This window comes from Neodiprion fabricii, chromosome 5 (genome assembly GCF_021155785.1).
Source record: "Neodiprion fabricii isolate iyNeoFabr1 chromosome 5, iyNeoFabr1.1, whole genome shotgun sequence".
Taxonomy (NCBI): Eukaryota; Metazoa; Arthropoda; class Insecta; order Hymenoptera; family Diprionidae; genus Neodiprion; species Neodiprion fabricii.
Window position 1 is genome coordinate 1,234,127 of NC_060243.1, and position 25,405 is coordinate 1,259,531.

Sequence of the window (25,405 nt, forward strand, 5' to 3'; positions counted from 1 at the left end):
TGTTCAGAAGCCTTGTCCCATTGCACCTTTGTCCTTCCAAATGTACGCGTAACTCAAGTTCCATTGGTTCCAACATAGACCAGTGTAGGTACTTTGAATGTACGGAAGAAATCGCGATTCGGATGGTCTCATAGTTTAACGATGACGCTATGCGAAAGAACAAAAAGACAAGAGTAAGAAGCGGAAGAGTCGTAAGAATCCAACGAATGAGAGTAAGGAGAAAAGGAAGAAGAAGGAAAGGCAAAGAGAGCACGGGAGGTGATGTCGGTTTACAACCTACCATGTGCAAGTACGCGTATCTACACCCAGGCATGTGGTCCGCCCGTCTGCAAGCAGCAAACACAGTTACTTGTCGTATGTTGTCAGATGTGACGCAGGCGTTAAAGCACTCGAGCAAATACCGAGAAGCCGGGTATACCTGGATACCGGCACAACATTTCAACTTGTGTGGATAAGTAGTGTTGTTACATACTCGGCTGATGACTGAGCTCACTTAATGTTCCCCAAGTTTTCGCCCCAGAAATCGGAGAGTTAAAATTCCGCTCTCGCTTCGCCCTCAGCGTTTAATCGTCCAAACCAAAAAGCCGAAAAGATTCGGTACCATGAGATGATTGTCGTCGCCAACGGTACGACGACGATCGTAGTTTGAGACTACCTAGCGCGGGCCACTTGGCAGTGACGCAGAATTTTTTCTCCTACCGTCGAATATAAAACTGGGTCTGCACCAGGTCCAAAGATGCAGTAGCATCCAGGTCTTTCGAGGCACCGTAAATAAACCACTATAAGCCACTCTACGCTACTCGACACGGGAGCCAGTCGACGGATGACTGGCTAAGTAGGTGGAAGGGGGGTAGGTATGTACCTTACGATCCACACAGCGTGCATCACACGCAACCTTCTCATCTCATTTTCGTTGCTAGGCTACTAGCATTGGGTTAGGCATAGTCGTAAATATCTCTTCTACTTCCTCTTCCTGGCTATTTCTTTTTTTTCTCTTTCTCTCTCTCTCTGTATCTTTCATTGTCCACTTCTCATCTTCGCTGCCGGACGAATAACCTGATAAAAATAAAATTGAATTCCTCGGATGAAACGGGATAGTTTCAAGCTAATTACTTTATCCGAATTAGGCGCACGAGGCGCAAATTGGCAGTAAGAAGATTTTTCCGTTTCCTCATCACTTGCGGGTGTTCCTAAGAGGTCGCCGAGGCTCGGTGCCCTATAAATCCGAGCAAGCGTCTAGGCGTCGACTGTTCGACTCCGGAAGCCAATCCGAGTAACCTGCGACCCGATGAACTTTGAGTCGGGATTCCTGGCCGCCTCCTTGCCTCGTTCCAAAGAACGAACGAGTCTGCGGAACGTAGCGATTCGCAATAAGGTCACCGGGTTCGAAATTAGAATGGCACGTTGGCCGCGAGGCGAGGCTGAGGGGATCGCGGATCAAAACCGAACGACGACGGCGGCTTGCGGTCCGGTCAACGTGGTGGATGGCGTAATAATAGATCACCGGGTGATACCAATTACAAGATTGACTCTCTTGTCCTACCGTTCGCCAACCATGTGCACCGCATCATCGTGTGCATACGTGCACCTCCTATATTTATCTCAAACCTATGTATCTCCGCAACGAGGGTGTGTGTGTGTGTGTGTGTATATATATGTAACATCCATTCGCATATATATATATGTTACATATCATATATATATATATATATACATGTATATACGGGCGGAGCCGTCCTACTTACGCCAGCTACTTTGCATTCGCGTTACGTGCCCCGTTGCGGTTGTATGATATGTGCGAATGTATTACATAGACGCCTGTGCAAAACCAATACAACGAGGAGATTACACATATACGTGTACTTGCGAAACCGACGACTTTTTCCACATCTCGCGCTGTGTATATTCAACCCCCCCCCCCCCCTCCCCCTCCTCCTCCATTCCCCCTCCTCCTTCCTCTTTCTCTCTCCGTTTTCTACTCTCTCTCATTTTCATAATAATGATAATACCTCCACGAATCATATGTTCACATAGTTTTTTTTTTTTTTTGTTTTATTAACATGGCGAATTTTTAACTCGTATTTGTACGCATTATTATCCTTATCACATAAAGAGTGAGAACTTGCTAAGAAAAGTAGTTCACGCGTTGTACATTTGTTTTTTTTTTTGTTCACGTCGGACACATTCAAAACGGTATAATAGCTCGATCATATTTTACTCAAATTTCTTTCTGCCTGAAGGCTGGAATTTCAAGAAAACTGATGCGTACGTCTTTACAAGTTTCTGATCAATAATTGCCCGGTTGAAAAGCTTTTAAGCTACCGTAAATTCTGGTTTCAGTATCACGCCCACTCGAATTCTGGAAAAATTGATAACGATTTTACGATTATTGATGACTCTCGATCAAATTTACCATGTTATATATACTATGGTGTATCCACGCTGTATGCTGTACACTTTACACTTTGCGTTATCAACGCCCCCATATGCTGCGATTATATCTACACATATAACTATTTATATTATTTATATATTTGCAAGCTCAGAGATAAAATGGGAAAAAGTAAGAACAAAAAGAAGAACTCCGTAAGGAGTTTTACTTTAATTTAATACAGATATTTCTCTACGGACTTTAACCTATCGCCGGTACGAAAAATTACACAGATTATAAAAAAAAAAAAAAAAACGCGTTGCCGATTTATCGTCGCAAGCGTGACGTTTATCTTTACCTACGGCGAATCGTTCAACGCGTATAACTTTGTGTCACGCAGAGTCTGCGATGCAAACAAGTTATACCCGGGATATGAACAACAAGCCTTCTGTCTATCCCGTTAGTTACAATTGTATTAATAGCTCACGGTGAATAAATATCCTCGGTTTCAGACATGCGTGGAAGTTTTACGCGCGTTTTCCGCGCCGTTTTTTTTTTTTTTTCAACTCCTAAATACGCAAAAATGAGTATATCTGTATGATAAATAAATTCATTGTATAACCCATCCGGATCGTAGCAGCATTCGAATCTCGCATCGGATCTTTGATCCAACGTTTAATTTCGAGCAGGTATCGCCTTATGTACAAAAGTTTCATAAGAAGAACCGTTGTTCAAAATTTCTGGAAAGCTCAGGTATATTTTCAGAGGCTATACTCATCGCCAAGCACCGCCGACCGATCTAAAATAGCATCTGCGAAGCTCCCCCACTCACATCTGCCGAATCGCGAATATTCCACGTAATATATTCTTGCGGTTTTGAACGACGTGTAAACAACGCAAATTCGCATCGCAACTGAATCGTAAGAATGTAAACATTATATAATTCGTTGCCTATGCAGGATGCAATTCGAATTAATCAACGAGATTCTTCAGAATTCGAACTTTTTGCGGTGGTTGAACTCTGGTATTTTCGCGCGGTGGTTATAAATTAAACTTTAATTCCGGTAATTGGAAACTCTGATTTTTAATCAAAGCGACTTTTTCTCCTTTTCAAACTCTCAAAGTGACAATGACAAATTGGGTGTTTATTTTGCCTAATCACTCTGGCGATGGGAATTACAGAAATACGTATAACGTTATACCTCCACCCATGTATACGAATAACACCGAGTCAGAGTGAGTGTGAGGCAACGATGCTGAGCCTAGATAACGAGATAAGGTGAGATGCGGCTGATTTCGTATCCAAAACGTTCCAACTCCCGAATCATAGGCATTGCATCATTAAGGGGTTATACGCAGTTAGCGAGGCTGAAAAATGCGATTTCTCAAGGAATTTTCACCAAGAAACGTTTCAATTTATTAATATAAAAATTTATACACATATTGGGGTAACGTTGAACTTCGTTCTGATATTTTTTACTTGTAAAAATAATGATTTTTAACACTGCTATAGCCGATCTCCGGGAGGAACTGTAACAAAAGGCGTCTTGCGGTGAGCAAGATATATCTGAACGGGATCATCCGAAATGAAAAACAAAAAAGATTCAGTCAATACAAGGTATTATCGGGTATTTGATCGAAGGAGTAAGCAAAATATTATTTTTTAACAAAACGGCGGATTCTAAAAGAACCTTCGATTATCCATAAAAATTTTCGCCTCAATTTGTTTATAAAATAGAAAATACTTGTCGGTGAGAAAAAACCTTGGATCAAGAACTGAAAAATATATTCATAAAGCTTGTGTGAAAAATTTGTGACTGCTCGGTTCAGCCGTTTTCGAAAAATCTTGCTCACCGTATTTGAAAACATAGTTTTGAGAAAAACGCGTACGTACAACGAAGGTTCAACAGCACTTACAAACGCTTTACAAACATTACGAAACTGGAGTAACAAAATAATTAAAAAAAAAAAAAAATAAAAAACGATTATTGAAAAATCCAATCCGCGTATACGCAAAAAAAAAAAACGGCAGGCGTTAGGCGTGTTTGCGAATTATATTCACTCAGATTATCGTACACGTACACATTCCGTGATCATGATTGTGGAAAATTTTCAAGCACGAGACGCGAGACATGCACATAATTATAACGTGCCTCGCACTCCTCGCGTATGTGTATTATCGCATATCTACGGTGTTACCGATACCGGCCCCTCGCACGTTACACATATTTGTGTCGAACCGTGTAAAGGCGGAGGAGGCCAATTAGAATCGCGTACCTGCTCAGAACCTACGAGGAGAAGCACCACCTGTGCAGGTGTGCGACTTGGCGAAACCCGATATGCGAATTTGCTGCCTTCTTTCCGCCGCCGTACTTCTTATCAATTAATCAAAGCACGTAAGGCTGCTTCTTCGTACTCATTTGCTATCGATTTGTAATAACACAGATTTTCACCGGATTCTTTTCGAGCTTTCCTCGTGACGCGAAGAGAGGGAAAAAAAAAGAAAAAAACTATAGAAAAATACAGTGAGCACGATACGTAGACCACCCGTTTATCTCAATTCGTCAGCTGCTGTAGTATCGCTAAACGTAATACATTAGAGCTGTATAATTGAGGCAGTAAAACATCGAAAACGCCCGACTTGGGAGCAGCGATGCGATCGCGCGATAAGACCCGGACATTTTGGTTGCGGGTAATCCGATTGTCCACAGATGTAATACCCATCCGCCCACAAGAGGCCGTGTCGAGGTGTAGTACTGGGTATAGGTATCGGTTCTCTGACCTTGCCGAACGGTGCCAGAGACGGAATCACGTGTCGTGTTACAGTACTTCGAAACATACTTCCATACTCCATGCATCACGCACACTCGCCAGAGTGGCGTGGCCGTAGCCCAGGTCGCGTATCGTTTACAACATTTATACCGGGAGAATCTCTCGAAACTTGAAAATGAACTGCGCGCGCGCCGAATGATCAAATCTCATTGGTCGGCGAAAGGTTCCCGCGGCGATATTCTCGTCCGCGACGCAGGCGGGCCAACCTACGCAAAATGTCTGCGTTTGAATTTTCAAAGAGCGCGAGCGTCGAGTTCCGACCGTTCTTCGAAGAATCGACTTTCCGCCCCGACGACAAATGCTTCCGAAACCTTTCCGAGTCGCCGTCTCGATTCTTCGAGATCCTAACCTCGAAAATTCGTAGGAACCGCGTCGCCGGCGGAAAGAGTTTGACGGCTGAAAACTCGGGTTGGCCAGCCTGCGCGAACAGCCGATAAAACTCGCGCGTGCGCGGTTCGTTTTCAACTTTCATCAGATTCTCCCGGTATATATGGGCCATTCCAAATTTTTGATGTTTTTTTTTGTTTTTCGAGTTTTTCACAGCCTTCAAATTTTATTCAAGCCGACACTGCGAATCGGAGGTGAAGGAGGGCCAAAAGAAAATCCGATTTGCAAAAAGCGATGGAGCAGATGATGGAATTGAAATTTTAGGTTTAATTTTTTTATTTAATTTATCGCTAATAACGACGAGTTAGAAAAAAAAACTCGTTAATTTATTTTTTTGTCCCACGCATTTTTTAAACCGATTAATTAGATTGGAAAATTTCTAAGCAGAATCTAATAATTACGAAAGCCCGTATTAACTGAAGTCAGAGATCCTTCGTACTCGAGAAATCTCTTTGTTGACACTTAAGAACTCGTAAAAAGAAGACATAAAAAATTTGGAGGCCGGATTTGCGTACAGGATTTGGTGGAATGGCCCATATGGAAACTGTTTAAACACGCAGTTATATATATGTTGACATTTTTATAACGCCGAGCGGATTTGCGTTGTGTATACGGTGCCGTTACACCTGCTGCCAGAAGATACCGAATAGCGATGAAGCTAGTTTCTGGAGTCTAGACGCTGAGCAGAGAACGAGGAAACAAGTTCCTGCATCTATTTAATTTCCTGTTTTCTATGAATAAGCTGAGATTCCGAGATACTCGTGCGGGATTTGTAAGTGCAAGAACGGGTTTTGAAAAGTGCACAACTGACGCTGATCGAGCGAAATTTGATTTCGAATAAGTCCTTGAGATGAAAAATTTTTTTACAAACACGCAATTTCAACTATTCACACTTTTTTATTGTAATAACGTAAAAAAAATTAACACGTCATTAATTCTTCGACTAATTTATTAGAGATCAATTTCTTAGCAAACAAATACGCTTTTATTCCATCTTTGAATCCTACGCACGAAACAGTTATAATTTAGAAATGATAAGTTGACGATCCAGTGAAAAGTAGATCATTGTCATGTTAAACAATGACAAAATTTTAGAATATACACTAAACGTAACTTCACTGATATTGTTGATAAAATCATCAAGTGTTCAGAATTGAAATTCAGTGTTTTAAAATTTGTTCCTCCATCACGAAAACTATTTCAGTTTGGCATAATACAAACTAGACTTTGTACAAACAGTTGTCTTTCCTAATTGTTTTTTATTTTTCGTTTCTATAGTTTTTCTCTTTCTGTAAATTTTTTTTTTTTTGTTTTTTACCTCTCATCTACACACCAATTTTCTACAAAAATTCCGACGAAAACGAAGCGAAGGCGAAGAATGCCAGACACCGGCTGTTGCGTATTTTACTTCAGGCGAAATAAAATCATTCTCCGCGTGCACGGTGTATTTTTGGAAATAACCCGCCACGAACGCGCAAATTCGCCGTTCTGGCTGTATCTTATTTTTTTCCCCGTAAAAAAAGAAAAAGAGAATGAAAAAACCTAACTACTGTATTTCAGAACCGCGTTGAGTACACACGTTGAATTTTTTATTATTCACGACGGGTAAATATGTACCGATAGATAATATCTTATGCGCATCAGTAGCTTTTATACGAATACGTAGACAAAATTCCATATACATATATATTTATGTATGTATAATATTTAATGACGTGCCTGAAATTTTTTCTTCAACGAGAGTGAAGCGGTAATGATTTTTTTCGGACGAATTTGAGAACAAAGAAAGGAGAGAAAATTGAAATAATAATCGAGTAAAAAAGAAAGGGTAAAAAAAAAACGGAGACCCTCGTACGAAGTATAATGGTAATTTTTTTCAGACAAATATTTGACACAACCTCGTCTGAAAGTAAAAGTAAATGTTTCTTATTGCGTACATGTTCGCATATATATTATATTATATTAAATACAGTTCATTTGTCCGGGGAGAATTAAAAAAAAAAGTTGCGACAATCGGCATTGGATATTTGCATTGTATATCTTACATTAGGAGTGAGTTATATTACGTATACGTACGCACGAATAATAATAATAATAATGTGTTATATAATATACACGTGCGGATATTCATATGTAACAATTTAGCCAACCGTCTGTCACCGCAAGGATAAATTTGTTTGCTAATGTAAGTGTGCAAATAATCGCAAATAACGCAAGCTATACAATTTAACGTGCCAGTAACGTTTTATCGTCTTATATTATAAAGCGTAGAAATATATTTACACAAGTTTCTTCAAAGTTTTACGGTACATTTCTTTCCGATCCTTTTGCGCAGCTCATTGCAGAATTATGCAAGAGCAAGAAGAGAAATATTAAAATAGAGGTAGAGAGAAAGGGAAAATGAGAAAAGGAAACATAGAGACTGATTGATTGATTGATTAATTAATTAGATTGTTGATTATTCGAAAATTTGATCAAGAATTAGCAGCAAGCTACATGTAATAGAAACATAGAGTACGGAATAAAACTAATAAAGATTAATAAAAGGGGGGGGATCAGTGCAGAAAAACCAAAGAACGCAGATAATTACACAGTAAAAATAAAATCGTGATCGTGAAAAATTTATCTCGAGCACGTGTTGAACGAATTACCATTGAACGGATAGACGCTGTTTATAAAATTGCGTTACATAACGGTCATTATTTATGTACGTTATACAATGTTTATATGCGTTTATCGCATCCAATCTATATTTTCTGCACATGTAGTAACGCACTTCTTTTTTTTTTTTTTTATTTTTGTTACGTTTTCAGATATTCCGGTCTTCAGGTAATTATTTATTAGGAAAAAAGATGGACAATCCGTAATTTTTTTTTCCGTTACAAAGTGTCACGGACGTCATAACGGAGTTTTCATGTTTGCATAACAATATCGTAAATGATTTAAAAATCGTTCATTATGTATACTTTTATGGATATACTTGGCAGATAGCTACATACTTGTGAGTTGTTGTATAGATTTGTATACTTGCGTGCGTAAAAGGATCGTTTATTCATTTACCATGAGTATGATGATTGCCGTTATTATCATTATCACTATTCTCTTTACGTCATAGCCACTGTATCGGAGCTGCGTGCCGTGAATGAATTATCGAGAATGGTACAGAAAAAAAATTACAAATTCAACAAAGATAAAAAAAGAGACGTTAAATTAATTTTTCTCCTCAGGAGACACAAAGGTTCGGGTACAGAGGTGTAATATTATGATAAGGCGTTTTTGCGCGGTTGAGAAAAAAAAATTGTGTATTCTTTCTTTCTTTCATTTGTTTTTTCAATCTGTCATTTATTGTTCATTTCAAGCTTTTAAAATAGATAAGATAATTACCGCGGTCATTATAACATATTTATTCGGACGGTTGTTTGTCCAGCGATGTGTGTAAATTACACGTAAATACGCCCAGACTCGATTCATTGAAACTATACTGATCGATTAAAAAAAAAACAAAAAAAAACACTAAACGTAATATATTCTCCTTGCAAAAAAAAAGAAAAAAATTCAATACGTAGGTACATGAAGAAATGCACTGGGAAAGGTTGAAAAATTAGAAACCGTCGCGTTTTTTTCATATCGTTAATCGTTCCAATGACGTTACTGACTAACTCTAACACGACGTGTGTGTATATAATAATGATAATAATAATAATACGACTCCATGCGTTTCCCACTGAAATATCGCTCGTCACTGCAGACAATATGTATACGTGTATACATACGAATAGATGCCGATAAGGAGCTTTACATATGACATGCAGATTTTTACACATATGTGTCCGATATGTGTATACATATATATGTATATATATATATCTATACATACAGATAATAACGGTGCCACCCTGCGAGTTGTTTACAGATAATTAATTTTTCCTCGCAATACTCTCCGATCGTCAATATTACATTGCAGGTATCATTAGCATTATTATTAATCATATTATTATTGTGTTGTTATAATTTATTTTCTAGTTTTTCTTTTTTTTTTTTTTTTTTTTTTTTCTCTCTTATGTATCATTGTGACAGATACACGGATTGTTCCGTGGAATGTGTTTTTTTTCGCGACTCGTTTCGTATACAGCATCGGCCTGGTGGTGGCTGGTGCATATTATTTTGACAAGTGCGCGAATTCGCAAACAGCTGCATCGCGAGAAAAGGCGAATATAATGTGTCTGTGTGTGTATTTCAATAAGAAACGTACGAATTTGCGATAAGATGTATGCATGCGAGTGGCAGAAAATGATCGTACAAGAATAGGAAACAAAAAGTAATTGTATCTCTTAAAGTCAATTAGTAACGTAACGTATGGCCGCGAAGTGTGATTGATAAAAAATAAATATATATACATATATATAGATATACACATGCATCTATTGTAAAAATAAATGAAGAAAATAGAGAAAACGTTCATAATCAAACCAAATTATAATTGGCAAAAAATCCTGTCCGTTGTGCATTATTAAATATGGGGTTTCAGTTTCCAAGTGATAATCAATTGACCTGAAATTATGTTAATAAAATTACCGATCATATGACGAGAAGCGGTGCGAAAATAGTGATAAAAATGAGAACGGAAAGAAACGACGAGAATTTGAGTAAATGAAAAAAGTCACGCGGTTACGGTATGAATATTAATGCGAATTTTATCCCAAGTTATAACAAATGATGAATATTTTTGCATTATTATATTTTTACACCTATGTACATATTACAGGTATACACGTACAGTGTTGCAGGTACATATTTCTCAAATGTTTGTTTTTTCCAGGCTGCATTTTTTTCCTGTTGATTAGGTGCGGTTTAACTCACGCAATACGATATTAAGTTCAATACAATTAAAGCGATACGCAATCAACGACTTATTTCCTCATAAAAGCGCGTTACATATTCTATTTATAATTTTAATTTTCTGCCCTAGGTGAAATTAGTATAGAAGAAAATTCGAAAAGCTGACGGAATGCGTAAATAAAAAAAAAAAAAAAAAGGAAGAGAAAAACCTCATCAAGATAGAAAATGGGCAGTTATTATTTTACGAGTATAAATCAATTCGGTATAAATATATATATATGTATATATAGGTATATACGTATGTATGATTAGCGCCACTCACTTGTTATTTGAATTCAACGGATCGGTGATAACTTGCAACAATTATAGCAGCAAAAGCCAATTACACGCAATAATAATATATCGCACTCGTATATTATCGCAATAATTTCCCGACGATTGAGAGAACGAGAGAAGGAGAGAGATAGAGCTTTTCTCGCTCTGGCTGGTTAAAATAATACGTTAACAAACACTTCCGCGAATGTATAATTTGCCGTTTCACAACTAATTTATACCGTCGTCTATTTTTTTTCCTCGTTGCTTGTGTTCCTCGAGTTTTCGTACAGCCGGCAATACACTGATGAATTTTATTGCGACGTACGACAAGAGAAATCTTCCAGGACAAATTGTAAATCGTACCGCAGGTTATATTTTATAACTTGCCAAGAACAAAAAAAAAAAAAAAAGGAAAGAAAAACACGCCGCACTTGTCACTTCGTATTGTTATAATAAAATTTTACAATTTTTTTTTTATACTGTTATCACAGTTATACGTTACTTGCGTTATGTGTACGGATATAAAATTGTAAAAAAAATCAATCGACGATCGTACGATTATAACTATAATGCGAATTATATGATATCGTATAAAAGTATGAAAAAAAGAAAAAAAAATAAAACAAAGAATCCGGAAAGAATTCTGTAATTATACAATGTAGATATAATAATACTCGGTGTCTTTGATTAAAAGATTATTATTAATATTATTATCAATGTAATTAATGCTATTATTAATCTTCAAAAGATCTTTCGTTTCGTGTAAAAATTGCGTTCAATATTTTCGTACAGTCTCTCGTTGAATTTTTTATTCCTCGTTCGGAAGAGAAATACTTTTTAAAATGTGGCTAGATAAGAAAAACACCAAATCTAACCACTGTTTCAAATTATTATCATTATTATTATTATTATTATTATTATAAATTATTATTAGTCGTATGCGTGTGTCTGTGTTTTTTTTTTTTTTTTTTCTCGTATTTCGTCCGGAGATGCACACCCACCGAGTATCGCGGCGAAACTGATACGCGAGGCCAGCATGTGCCGACTTACATAGTCGAGGTGTGCGTATATCCTCGAGTGTGTTGCGTCCGTGGCGTGCATGCATGGGCGTATGATCTACGTGGGTGGGGGTGGTAGAAAGGGGGGGGGGGGTGGGGAGGGGGGAGGGGGTAGGAACACGAGTGGGGACATCTACACAGTCACGCAAGCGGGCTTCTGCAAGGTCGCGAGGCCGACCAGATCGGGAAGCCGCTACTTACCGCATAACGCCGCCGGCGGAGCTTTCGAGAAGAATAAAGCTCGCGCCGCCCACGCAATTTCTCTCTTCGTCTCTTTTTTGGCCAATTTTTTTTCGAAATGCCTTTGTAAATTTTAATTGCAATTGCTGCCGTTTCTTTTCTCCTACTTCTTCTACTTTTCGTGTTCCTAATAACGTCGAGACGTACGGTGAGATGTCGCGTAGAGTATTGTAATAATATTGTCAAATTATGTACGATGTTGCGGGAATATATATGTGTGTATGTATGTATATATATGTATATGTGTGCGCTCACCAGCCATGAACGATGATACTTGTTAACAACTCGTTCAATCGTCGCAGCTACGGTTCGATTCGACTCCTGGGCGATGAGTTTATCTGGAACAGAAAGGAAGGGAAGAGTTTTATCGATCCGTCGGAATGATCGCAGGGGTATTTGCGAAAAGGAAAGTTGGGTAACGTTTTATTGTGTTTATTTTCTTCGACAGCGATTCGCGATAAAATGCAAAAGAATAAAATACAACGAGAAAAATGATGCAAGATTGCGGGATTATTTTTTAACGTTTTTCGGAAAAATTCTTTCATCGACGTGTTACGAACATCTGCGAACAATGACGAGGGAAAATAAACTTGCAAATTCAAGTACGTAATAAAGAGGATAAGAGAAAATGCATAATATAGTACACGCGTAGTATTAGAGGTGCAATTTATGGAGGTACGTTTCGCGAGTGAATATTTATACATAAAAATCTTATCTTTTACAGCGAGACTTTTTTCCTCCGCATTTCCGCCCTTGCCCGCAAAGCTACCGCAAAGCTCCCGCTTCAAGCATGCAGAGCTTCAATGCCCCGGTCCTGGTTCAGGGTAAACTTAATATCCGGCGTTACACAAGCGTTTTCCATTATAATCCCGAGCAGCAGCGTTGCGGGGCCGAATAAACCGGAAGGGTAATATTTCTTATTCGGTGTGATGATAAATCTTGACGGTTAAAACCATGGGGAAAATTTCTAGGAGATTAGTCCACGTTTTTTATCATTAATTGCAGGCCGGGCTGCGTGAACAGCGATTTTAAGCACACGGTGTACGATAATTAAAAAACCGACACCGATACGTGTTTATCACCTAATTGCACAATTCGATAAGTCGATACTCGTCAACTGTATAAACTTTGTTCACAAGTTGATACGAAAACATGACCCTTGTCCTGCACGATCAAATCCCAGACAAATGACGATTCAAATTGTTGAATTATTGCAGATATGATGGGGAATGACACGTTTGCTAAATCGACTGAATTACGGTGCACGTTGGTACCGGGAAAAATTAAACACGGTCACCCTTGTGTCCTCGTCATACGTACGTATGTGTGTATAATCTGTGCGTTTGACGCACTGAAATTTCGTTGAAATATCATGTACACAAATGCAATTATCTCTAGAGCTATCGGATAGAGTAATATGTGTAGTATACGTGTAACAAATCCAGAGATATCGTTTTATCGCCGCTCGGCCGGAACGGCTAGATATTGATCATAACGAATCAGCGGTTTACAGCCTTTGAGAGGCTTCGGTGAAACGACGTTGTTTTTGGACTAACATTTCTGTCGAAAAAACGTAGAATTATAACAAACATTTCTCTGCAATCCCAGCTGAGAACGGAAAATTCAACAACAGGAAAATTCCGAGCCGCTGATTATATTTTTCCTGCAAGCTGTGAGTAGAATTCTTCTGGCCTTTTCCTCTCGTGCCTTTTATTGCCTGATTCCAGTTTTCACGCTGCGCGTAATTGTTCCAGAATAATCTTACGGACACCGCAATACTGCAACGCCGTACGGTATAATAGAAACGCGACTTTGATCCGATGCAATAAAACGACACGCAAGTCGTTTGTACACGCGTATATAGTCACCGAAGAAGCGATCGTGACCATGGCCGATTCGATAATAGTCGATTGTCTTCGTTTAGTCGTACATTTTATTTTTATTCATCGCAAACATCATCAAGCTCACGTAGTACTCCTACCTTTACCGACCGAGTAAATTCACCCTTTTTCTACCTATATTAAATAAACAAACGAACGTAAAGGGTTCAAACTTCCAGACAAGTTACTCGTGTCTCGAAAATCGTAAAAAATGTGTGCTTCTCAGAGACACATAGCCATTGCTACACATTATGAGATGGGGTGAGTTTTGCTCGGTCGATAAAAGTAGGATTACAACACGACTTTAATTATCGATTATTCCCTCTCTCCGCGGAATTGGGTATAATAACCAACCAACGGCGCAATATAAACGGTCTTCCCAACTTTGGAGCTCATGCGACTTTGCTGAAAGAGTAATTATTATTAACGGTGCGCGTTAAATCTATACGTACACACACACACACGCCTGATACATCACGTTATATACCCGAATCACTAATCACATACGCTGTTCAAACATCACGCAAGTACCTATCGTACTATACGCAAGACCTTGCACTGTCGCATATGTACATCTTCTCTTCTCTTCTTCTACGCATTCGATACCTAAACTCAAACTTGTCTATGTATACATGTTCGTTTATATCTCGAAAACTGCCAAATCGATTGTGGTTCTTTTTTTTTTCAATGGGTAGCTACAACGTCTGACAAGATTTCTGGCTGTGTTATCTCGTTACAATCGGATCAACGACGTCAAAGTTGGTAGCTTGAAAATAAGTTGAAATTTACTCGATCCATGATAAACAAAACATACTCGTGTTTTTAAAATCGAACTCTTAGAAAGTCTTTCCAAAATTCTGTAACGATGATTTTTCATCCCGATGTTCCGTTACGTTAACGTTACCAACTTCAGCCTCTTCCGGATCAATAGTTATTTAAAATATAAGGACATTTGTAAGCCGAGTCGGCCGGGGATCACGAACTTAAGCGAACGCAGACTAAACTCTTGCAGATAAAGGAAAGCTACGTTCAAAAGTTTCCAAATCCTCGACGAGCTCTAGAAACAAAAAACAAAAAAAAAACGTGGCTGCGTCTTATAGATTTGCCACAAGAATCATTTACCGTCACTACGTAAGCTTCGGAGGAAGAAACAAGGTGGCCTAAAATATTTGGAACAAAAATTCCATGACATTTCCAGGTTTTCCAGTTGTATAAACACCCTGAAGAAAGGAACGGTCAGAAGATGACGCAGCAGGTGTAAGAAATTGTGAGAAAAGGAGGATAAAAGGAGGATGAGGCAAAAGCGCGTCGTCATCATCGGCACCGTAACTGTATAAATAAATAATAGTAATTGAAAAAAAACAAAAAAAAAAAAAAAAGAACCAACGCCGCTACGCGGAACCTTGAGGCCGGAGGCGTAATTGTCATCGTCGCTGCACATTCGGCGTAGAGCGTCGATTTGGAACTGCGGCGGCAGCTTTTGCTTTGCTCGGAGTGACCGTGAACGGCAAACAGGAACCGGACGATTATCCAACGAATGAATGAAACCGAGTGAACATGCGCGCGATGCCGTACCAACACACACCTAAGCTCTCGAATTATGCGTTTATACGAGTATAACCTAGGCTTATATTTTACCACGTGCTCGTCGAGTGACCGGGGCGTGAATCAGCTGGCAGAAACCTAATCGCGATGCGCCGCGTGATATAACTTACCTATCCACCTACGTTTCATTTTATAACATGTCGCCCAATCCCGTCGGCTGCCGATTTTATACGGAATGCACCCTGGAACGTTAACGGTATTTCTTATTCCATTTTGGTTACCTATTTCGGTAACTGGGGGGTGAAAAAACGCCCCAATATTGCGAATCCGATCTCGTTTTCTTCGTTTTTTTTTTTTTTTTTTTTTTTTTTTTATTTTCGAGTAATGAAATTGAATTATGGTCGGTGTTTCGAGTCGAAAACGTAAGCTGTTCTCTTGTAGCGGGAAATTTAAATTTTCTTCACGCACCGTGTTACCGTTCTTGGGTTAAAAAAAGGGCTGAGGGTGATAATTTTTTCAAAATTCATCTTCGATCATTACTCGATCCGATTTCTTCCACGGTCGCTTTTCTCACGAGGCTGAGGTTTTAACAATTGGCAAGGAAACGTAGAAACGGAAGTCAACGTTTTGAGAGTGTTGGAACAATCGAATTGGTTGAATTTACAAAACTTGTGTTCGTCAATTGAATTTCGGTTCGTTGTTTGTGGATCTTTTCTGAAAACGCATCGTTGCAACGACGTCGAAAACTTTGACCTGCAAAAATCACGTAGTTTCGATCTTGATTTAGCAAGTTTGCGGCGGTAAGAGGATCCGGAATCAACCGACTTTACTCGATCTCGATTCTACCAGCTGCCCGTTTGTCTTTGATAAGGCGCATAATTTCGCTGTCCGTCAAAGAGACTCGCGAATTCCGGTGCGAGCCGATTTTTTTTTACTCACACGTCCGACTAATTTAGAAATATACATGGACACCTGAGAAAAAAAAACAAAAAAACAAAAAAAAAAAAGGGTTAAAAATAGGAAAAAACAAAATTAACAATCAATTGGATTAATTTCGTCGAGATGCGCGTACTTTCCTCACGTATGGTTCAACGATCGATGCTGAGCGAGGCGGTGGTGGTGGGTGGATGCCGTCGTTGTCCGGTGTTGTTATTACCGGGTTACGCAAACCCCACGTAACACGTAACAACACCGGCGACGTTTCGACGCAACGGACGTGACCGAATAACAACCGTCCACTTGCGGACGGTCCAAGACGCGTTCGCGTTTCTACGCAGCTCTGCAACTTGGCCCATTCATGAAGACCACGCGCGTCTATCCTACGCGCAAACGCAGACCTAAAGAGTCGCGCCGTTGCCGCGGTATTTCCGCAGGCGAATCCGGTTACTCGACGACCGATCGAGATACGCGGCAATTTGACGAGGATCGAATGAAAAGTTTTTACGTACGAAAAGGAAATTTACCGCGATCGAAAAGAGAGGAATTCAGAAAGGATGCAAGTGCCACTTTTTGTTTCTTCGAAGACGAAGTAGTTTTTTTTTTTTTTTTTTTCTTGTTCTCGTTTTTTGCTACAACTAAGATCGGAGTTGAGTTTCATTTCAGAATTTCGTTCGAATCGTAACTGCGTTTCACGTAACGTTGCGTATAGTAATAAAGCTCCGAAGTTTTCTTGGGTCTGATTAACCCCGTGTAAAGTAGTAACGTGGAAGTATCCACAGGCGTAAGTGAGCGGGGTTGACAAGCTGTAGAAATACATCGTGGAAATTGAAACCCTGCGTCCCGCACTGCGGTTCGTTCTCGTTGCATAAGTGCACGTGCATCGCTGTGGAGTTGTTTTAGAATTACGTGATTTAGCGAGCAACGCGAAGTGTAAGGTTGACCTTGTCGACGAGGAAGAACACGTGGCCGGTGGTTAAGCCCGTGCAGTTAATCGAAATGGTTATTAAACGCAACAGCATAATCGCCGCGACGTAACCGCGCGTAACGGGCATTTAATTTATAACCGGTGTTCGCGGTTAGAAGCCGACGGCTTACGTGCGCACGGAAAAGCGACGAAAGCACACCTACGTAGGTGCGCAGGTGCGTTAATTAACAGGTAAGTTGGGGGCGAATATTCGGGACAGCGTTGAAGTTGCGAATTTGAAAGGTTTCCAATGCGTCTAGTTTCCGAATTATTTGGTGGCGAAACTTGATGCGAAGAAATGAAACTTTGAAGAAACAGCAAAGTCACGATAGGGCAAAGTTTCGAAAAATAAAATATACTCACACGGCATAGTTTGCTCGACGAGTGGGTGTAAAAAATGATAAAAACCGAAACAAAGAAAGATCAAAGTCGTGAAATTTTACAAAGATAAAAATTCGCTCATTCGGTTTTTCGATGTTGACGATTTTAAAATTTTCTCATTTTCGGAACTTTGACTTGTCGGAATTTGTTGCCTTCGGTACTTTTCAAATCCGGAACTTGAACTCAGCTCCGAATTTTCGATCTGCAGATGAACGAAGTATCTGCAGGTATAATCAAAGTGAAGCCGGAATGCGGAGAGTGACATTTGAGGGTAGTCAATCAGTCTTAAATTAAAATTGGCCAGGGATTGAGACGAGTTGCTCAACGGATTCGTGCAGCTGCAGGTTGGCCGGTCTGACAAATCCATGCACGCCTGATCTTTTCGTCTTATTCTTATTCTTATTCCCCGAGACACCGGTCGAGTATATTTTTAGCCGTATGTTTAGTCAGATCGAGGGATAGCCTAAACGCGAGCCAAAAATCTTTCTTATACGCGATGAATCGGGATTTAATTATGGACCAGGAATCCTCGCCATTTATTTTTCACGATCCCGCATTAAACTTTGCGTGAGCGAAAATCACATCGCAAGGAATTCACCGCAACTGTTTCACAGTTCGTTGCGCAAATGACTTGTGGAGCCGAACATTTTTCGATCAATCGGTGAAACTAAAGATCCAGATCACTCGATCGATACATCCGAGTATATATTATTCGTATATTTACTATTTTCACGCACTTTTATCTAGATATATTCCCGTGTAAAGCGAATCTCGGTGCAAACTCATAGACGCAATTATAGACGAGTGTAAAGACAAGAATTTAAAACAATAATATTATACCTATTTGCTTGTTTTTTTTTTTATGTTTTTTTTTTAACTTTTCTTTCATCAACGATTCACACCCGACCTGTAAATTTGGCTTAGGTACTCAAACAAAGAGGAGAATGTTCTATTTGTAGTTTATACTGTGCACAGTCTTGAACAGCTATTTTCGTATTTTTTACGATGGCCAAAAACTATATGATAACGAAATTTTTAGCTGCAGGTTAGCCAAAATATTTAGTCACTCGATTTGTATTTTCATACGAGAATGTTGCTGAAATTTGACTTTTGTAAAGGTGTGATAAGAAAATTGATGTCAAGGCCTTATTTGTAGCTGAAAGAATGTGATAGACTTAAAATTTACCATCGACAATTATGCACCACGTTTCACTATACCTAACATAATTACCCATTGCATACCTGATAAATAACAAAATGAAATACCTTTTTGAGTCCAAGTTACAATTGGAGAATTTGCCGATAATAATTGAACAATAAGTAAGCGACGAAATAAATATATGCACTTTTGGAGGTTTGTGTTTTTTTTTTTTTTTTCGTCTCTTTCGACCAACTGAAAGTACGCAAATTTTCTCCTCCAGAGACCAGCTGGAATTCATGAGTCATAGAGAGACATGACGAAGTCTTAAGAAGACAATAAGTCTGCATACACATTCGGATTTGGGGCTCTGTTTCCCGTTAAGGTAAAACGTGTGTGTTACAACAAGGCAAGAGAATAGAGGATTTTGCGCGGGTTTCGAAACATGCGATCATCGCCGTTTCATTGTTGGACCGATCGACGTTTTATCCCCGCCTCGTCGTTCATTCAAAGATGAAAGATGAAAGATTAAAGATTAAAGAGCGTTTTACGCTCACGCATTGCGTGATATCACGATCGTGAGATCGAGTAACTTGTTCGGGGAGCAAAAAATTGGCGAACAATAGTGTCCTGATACATTAAATATGGAGGAGAAACCAGGGGGGGGGGGGGGGGGACCCGAAAAAACCGGTAATCAATCACCATAAATTATTGAAAATTTTTGCACAAGCTATTAAATCGTTATTTCTTTAAAACGTCTCGATGTTGTTTGACAGATTCATTTTTCTTCTCGAATTAGCCGTGAGAGAATCGTTTCTTGTTTCTATTTTTCTTTTGCGACGAAGAAGCCGTCGGTGCGTATCGTAAGATCTTGGAAAAATGCGTCTACTCGCAGTCGGGTATTAAATTTCGCCATTTATAAATATATGGGTCGTCTGCGCGAGCGTCCGGCGTATGTATGCTTGTACGTATGCGCATATTTATGTACGTACGTATATACACATATATATATATACAGGGTGGATCGTTTGTCACGTGACCGCGCGTAACGCGCACGCAAGCTGCAAGCACGAGATCGAGCCGCCGGTTTTACCCGCGACGCCATCGCTTCCTTACCTCCCGAGCTTTCCTTTTTTCTCCCCGATTCGAAAACCGGATAAAGCTGGCAGCCTTAGCTTTTTATGGAAAGGCGAAAAGACGGACACGTTTTAGATATTTAAAAGCTCTCGCGCCTCAACGCCGTTATATCACATTTTCGAATAACACGCAGCTGCTGCAGCTTGCAGCTGTGGCAATATTGCGCGTGTTAATTTAATACGACTTTAGTTTGAGTCAGCACCGCAGATCCGCGTATTATTCCGCGCATAAACCCGGTGGGACATATTATAATGTTAAAGGTTGTAAACTGCAGAGGTGGATAATTTTGGTGGCCAACAGCAACGGCTCTTTCTAAAATAGCGTTTAAAGTTAGTCAGCCGCAGCTCGAGCGTTCTCTAAATATCTGCACATCGTGCGTAGGTTACACACACACACGTACGCACACACACGCGTTGTTAAAAAAAAGTCATGCAAATACAGCAGCAAATTGCGTCTGAATTTGCGCCGCGTGCAGCACTGGGATTTCAAAGACGGAGAGATTTTTGCGGCCAAATTTTGGAATCGGTTGCAGAAATTACGCGGAGACTTTTTTTGTCGCCTTTTTCATTTTTCGGACTTTGATACACCTCGACGGATTTATCATGAATTATTTACAGTTGGATAGGTGTGCAGACTTTAGGACGTCGCAAAAGTGTTCAAAGAAATCCGTTACCGAGTTTGAATAATTGAATTTAATCCAGAGACGAAATCAACGAGATCCAATATAATAATGATCCAACGAAACTAAAATTTAACTATTTGTTGAACGGAATTTTCGTATATATTGACTGAAAATACCTTTGAATTTGAGTAAAGAAACACGTTTCAGAAATTTAGTTTCGTTTCTTTTTTTTTTTTTTTTCTTCTCAATTGCGTTTTTCCTGCAATGTGCATGAATGAAATTGCAGAGGATCGCAGTTGGCTAGAGTATGAAAGTTCGACACGTACGGATTTCCACTTGCGTTGCCTGACCTCCACGGATCTTTACTACTCACGCGCTGCGAGAGGCGGCGACCCGTTGATACGATGCGATTTTTCGCTCCGATTCGTAGAAACAGGATCCGTATGTTTCTATGAAACAAGCCAGACAGAACGGCGAAATGAAAACAGAATAAAGAAGGTAGAGAAAAAAAAAGAACAGTCTGTAGATTCGTTCCCGAGATGCAAATATAGGGAACTATAATAACGACTTTTAAAATTTTGCGTTAACAAAATTTTTGCGAAACTTTGATAAAACGTTATACACGGTGTTGGAACAAAAAAAAGAAATTACTCAAAGAAAAAACGAACCTTCGGTAGATGTTCTACTATTAAAAAAAAAAAAATCAAGCTTTTCAAATTTCCTTATCAAGCTTCGCCCGTTGAAAGAAAAAAATCTTACCTACACGGTTAGAAGGAAAAAATGTCCCATCAAGTCCTGTAAGGTTTCTGGATTGATTTAACAATTTTTTAAAGTAAAATTTACAAATTAAACGTTAAAATGACAAATATTTGCATCATGTTCATTTCATCAGAAACGTAACGAATGACACAATTAAACACAAAACGGACCTGTTGCGAAATTATGTTTATTGTTAGTTAAATTTTTCCAACAGTGATATCTGCAGAGTCGATCATACCGCGTCCATAGACAGTTCAAGCGGTTTGTGAATTTGTCTCCTATTTCTGTACATCCCTGGGACAAACTGTGTTTAAAAGCCTCTGCGGCCTGTCCCCGGTCACGTGGTACGGAGCTTGGCGAGGAGATGAGAGGTATCGGTATCTATATTTAAAGGACCGATGACTAGCCATACCCTGATACAATCCCAAGTTGCACAGAGTGTGTAATGTGCGTGATTCTTGCACGGGCCGAGAAAGTCGAGACGCCGAATTCTTGGCCGGTGCTGTTTTGACGCGCCAAAAATATGATCCTCGAAAAATAAATATATGTAACCATACGTGTTGTGATATATGAATGTATACGTATAAACCTACGTACGCACACGGGCTAAGAAAATTCAGTGTTGAATGATTCAGCCTCAGATTTAACATCGCCTCCGAATTGTACGCACAGGCAACGTAATTGCGAAACCGCAGTAAAATATTCAAAACCATGTAAGGGGTGGAAAAATTGCAAGGAGAAGAGAACGAGTAACTTGTATATTTTCAATGTTTACTATAGACCAAAAAATATGCTTTTTTATGGAAAAAGTAAAGGAATTTTTGTAACAGTGAACAGAAAATTTTGAAGTTAACCGTGTTACTATTATCTTTCTAATTATGGATGGTCTAACTTTATTTTTTATTTCAACTATTGCGATAAGTTGACGTTCGTTCAGCGATGAATATAATATATTCATGTCAAGGCTTCTTTTTTTTGACTGGAAAAAAGCGCAGTAAACAGTTGTGCAAACGGATACTTGAACTAAATTTTCTTGTAATTTGAACAATATGTTCAAAGCGTTATCGCAAAGACGCTGAAATTTTTCTTAGCTGTAGTTTTAATCTTCTGGAGCAAAAAAAAAAAAAAAAAAAACAGAAAAACTAAATGGAACCCCGAATGAAAGAGTATTTTTTCGGTAAAAATTAATCGATTTATCGGTTATTTGGTATTTTTTTGAAACCAAAATTTCATGTAAATTTCAGTACCTAGTCTTAATAGCTGAAAAGTTTTCTTGACAATTTACAGTTTCATTAAAATATTTTTCAACATCAGGTGAAAATATTCATTCATCTTTCACTTGTTATATGAAATAGTTACTTAGCAAGCAAGACAACTGACAATAATTTATACTTTAACGAAAGGGAGTGAAAAAAAAACGATTACGAGTAAAAATAATCGCTTACATTTGGTCATTGTTAGTCATACTTGGCGTACGTACGTAGGTAGCGAGAAGAGCCGAGATAGCCAAGAATGGCGAAACGCTGAAACGGGGAAACGGAGAGGAAAGGCCGACGAAGCGGGGCGGGGGTCGGTTATTGATCAAGCGCGAATTGGGTCGTTATATGTGAGGCAAACACCGAGGTTCGACCCACTGCTAGACGCGCCCAGAACGACGCGAGGCTTTCCAAGGGATTCGCTTTTCTACACCCGTGCATTTTCCTTTCCAGCGTTGCAGTCCGACGACTGGACTGTTTCACCCTTAATTTGGTGCAAAAAATGTCAGGGGCGATTCAATTTTTGTCAATTTTTTCACCTTTTCCTTCTACATCGATTAAATTCCGATAATCGATTCCGTAATGTTTCCTTTTTTTATTTTTACTCGTTATACCATCGTATCGGATTCGATGTGCAGCAAAAATTATTCGTAGCTTCTGAATAAATACATACCTATATAGACTTGTTATCTCTAATACGGCGTAGAGTTTACCTTGACCTAACCTAATCTGATAAAGAACTTGGCGAACTCAAGAAATTATATACCGTGAATTTCAAAATTGGATTATTCTCTCTGAAACTATAGTTTGCAGTGTCAAGTGTGTCCGTGTATAGTATTTTTTTTTTTTTTTAATTGATTTTGCTTGAGTTGTTGAGGCGATTCATCGATTTTCTTCCTGACGTCTCAACAACAATTCAGTGCACGGCAACAAATTCGAGGAAAATTTTTTTTTTTAAACACGTCCAACTATTCGTTACAATGATTGACCTTGCACGCTGAGAATTGAATATATTTTTCAAAAACATCGGTTAGACTTTTCACGGTGGTTGGAAAAAAATAGATCGAAATAATTAGAACATACAAAGCTTAGAGACACAACAAAAAAAAAAAAAAACGGAGCTTAGAAGACGGTCCGAAATCAGGGCGAGACCTAAATTCAAACGAAGGCTGTCACGTATTTTCGAAGCAATATTTTTAGCGATTTAAAAAGTCTCAGGCACCTATCAGTCAGGCATTTGCCGTCCGAGTATTTTTGAATCGACGCGAAGAGAGAAAAATCTTCCCTCCTTACGCGTAGCGGATGAAACGTCATAACCGCAGAGGCGTAATTTGTATCATCGTCGTCATCGTCGCCATCATTATACCTAAACACGTGACACGCGAATTTATTTTTGCACATCATGCGTGCAGCACAGATCGAGACTATATTGCTGTACGCAAAAATATATAACTAGACTGCGTCACGACTCGCGAACTTCGCGTGACTTCTTACAAGTTATTATTATATCTATACGTGTGCATATATAAGCGATTCCGCGTTTCAATAATACACATGTATGTAGAGGTATACGCTTTCGGATCAGTTGTGTTACAAGCCACAACGCGAGGCAGGGCGGTAATATGGATTATTTTCTATAAATATTACGTCAAGTGATAAATTATATATATATGCATATATATCTAGTCGATAAGTTTATTCTCAAGCCGTGCGCATTCGAGCTGCGCATTTCGCTCGTATCGTACGCCAGCTGAACGTTTTGTGCGGTTGACAATCGGAATTGAATTCGTTTCATTGCAATTGGAATCGTCGTCCTGTTTACGTCATCCGCGTGTATAAATACCTAAGTGTCGGTAAATGCGCGGCTACATGTATAGATTGTTCGATTCGTCATCGGATCGACGATACGATGTGTTAAGAATCTAACGCGGTTTCTCCACGGCGAAAAACTTGATCGTCCGAATTTGTGTTCGGACGTATCGACGTCTGACGCGCGTATAAATTTCTAAAACGCGGGGAATTCCCTCCGGCGAATTTCTTTGATCGAATATAATTAGCGGTATTAGAATCCTGTACGTTGAAATTGATTAAAAGAGATCGACCGAACACGTGACGCGGCAACTATGCCGTGAAAACTAATCAGCAATTAAATTGGAACACGTTAGATAGAAGAAATGTAACCGAAGATAGGAAAAATGAATCATATTGAAGTCAGTCTCGTTACAATGTAACGAAATATTGAAACTAAAATGATCGTTTTGAAAATTTGGAACGAATTGAATTCAAAAGAGTTTGAATAAACTTTGATTTTAAAAAATGGATTTCTCAAATTCAGACACGATCCCACAGTCACGAAATAATCATTGTTCCCAGAAATGAATCGATACATTAACCTCACGAATTTCACTATCTTGTAAATGATTATTCTCACTTTGTGCCAGTATCTGCGTGCAAAAAACTATGTTTTTTAAATGCGTGTCAAACGTACCTCGTAAATTAGTCATAAAAAAAGAAAATAAATTAACAAAAGCGAACATCAATCGGACGAAAGAAATAAAATAAAATAAAAATAACGGAAGGAAGCGGAACGTCTGCAGTGTCAGGCGAAGCGGAGCGGAACCAATCACGGAATTACACAACCAGCGATATCGGGGGGCATTGATTGAAATTGGTGGTATCGATCGATCCGATCCGGCCAGTTTCAGACGCGACACGTGCAACGCTTCGCAGCTTTTCTTCCGC

General features: G+C 39.1%; 1 protein-coding gene across 9 annotated transcripts in view; it reads right to left on the minus strand.

Moving 5' to 3' along the window:
- The window catches only part of LOC124183741 (protein Tob1-like), a 120,366-nt gene that overhangs the window by 24,688 nt on the left and 70,273 nt on the right, over positions 1–25,405 (minus strand). For 5 of the 9 annotated variants that reach the window (XM_046572659.1, XM_046572660.1, XM_046572657.1 and 2 more), the window contains one exon: positions 12,298–12,380. In XM_046572659.1, the coding sequence (XP_046428615.1) occupies positions 12,298–12,304 (7 nt within the window). In that variant the 5' untranslated portion in view covers positions 12,305–12,380. Of the gene's footprint in view, positions 1–10,367; positions 10,388–10,751; positions 11,704–12,297; positions 12,381–25,405 lie in introns of those variants that run through there. The other 4 variants (XR_006871036.1, XM_046572654.1, XM_046572653.1 and 1 more) reach the window with 2 other exon arrangements.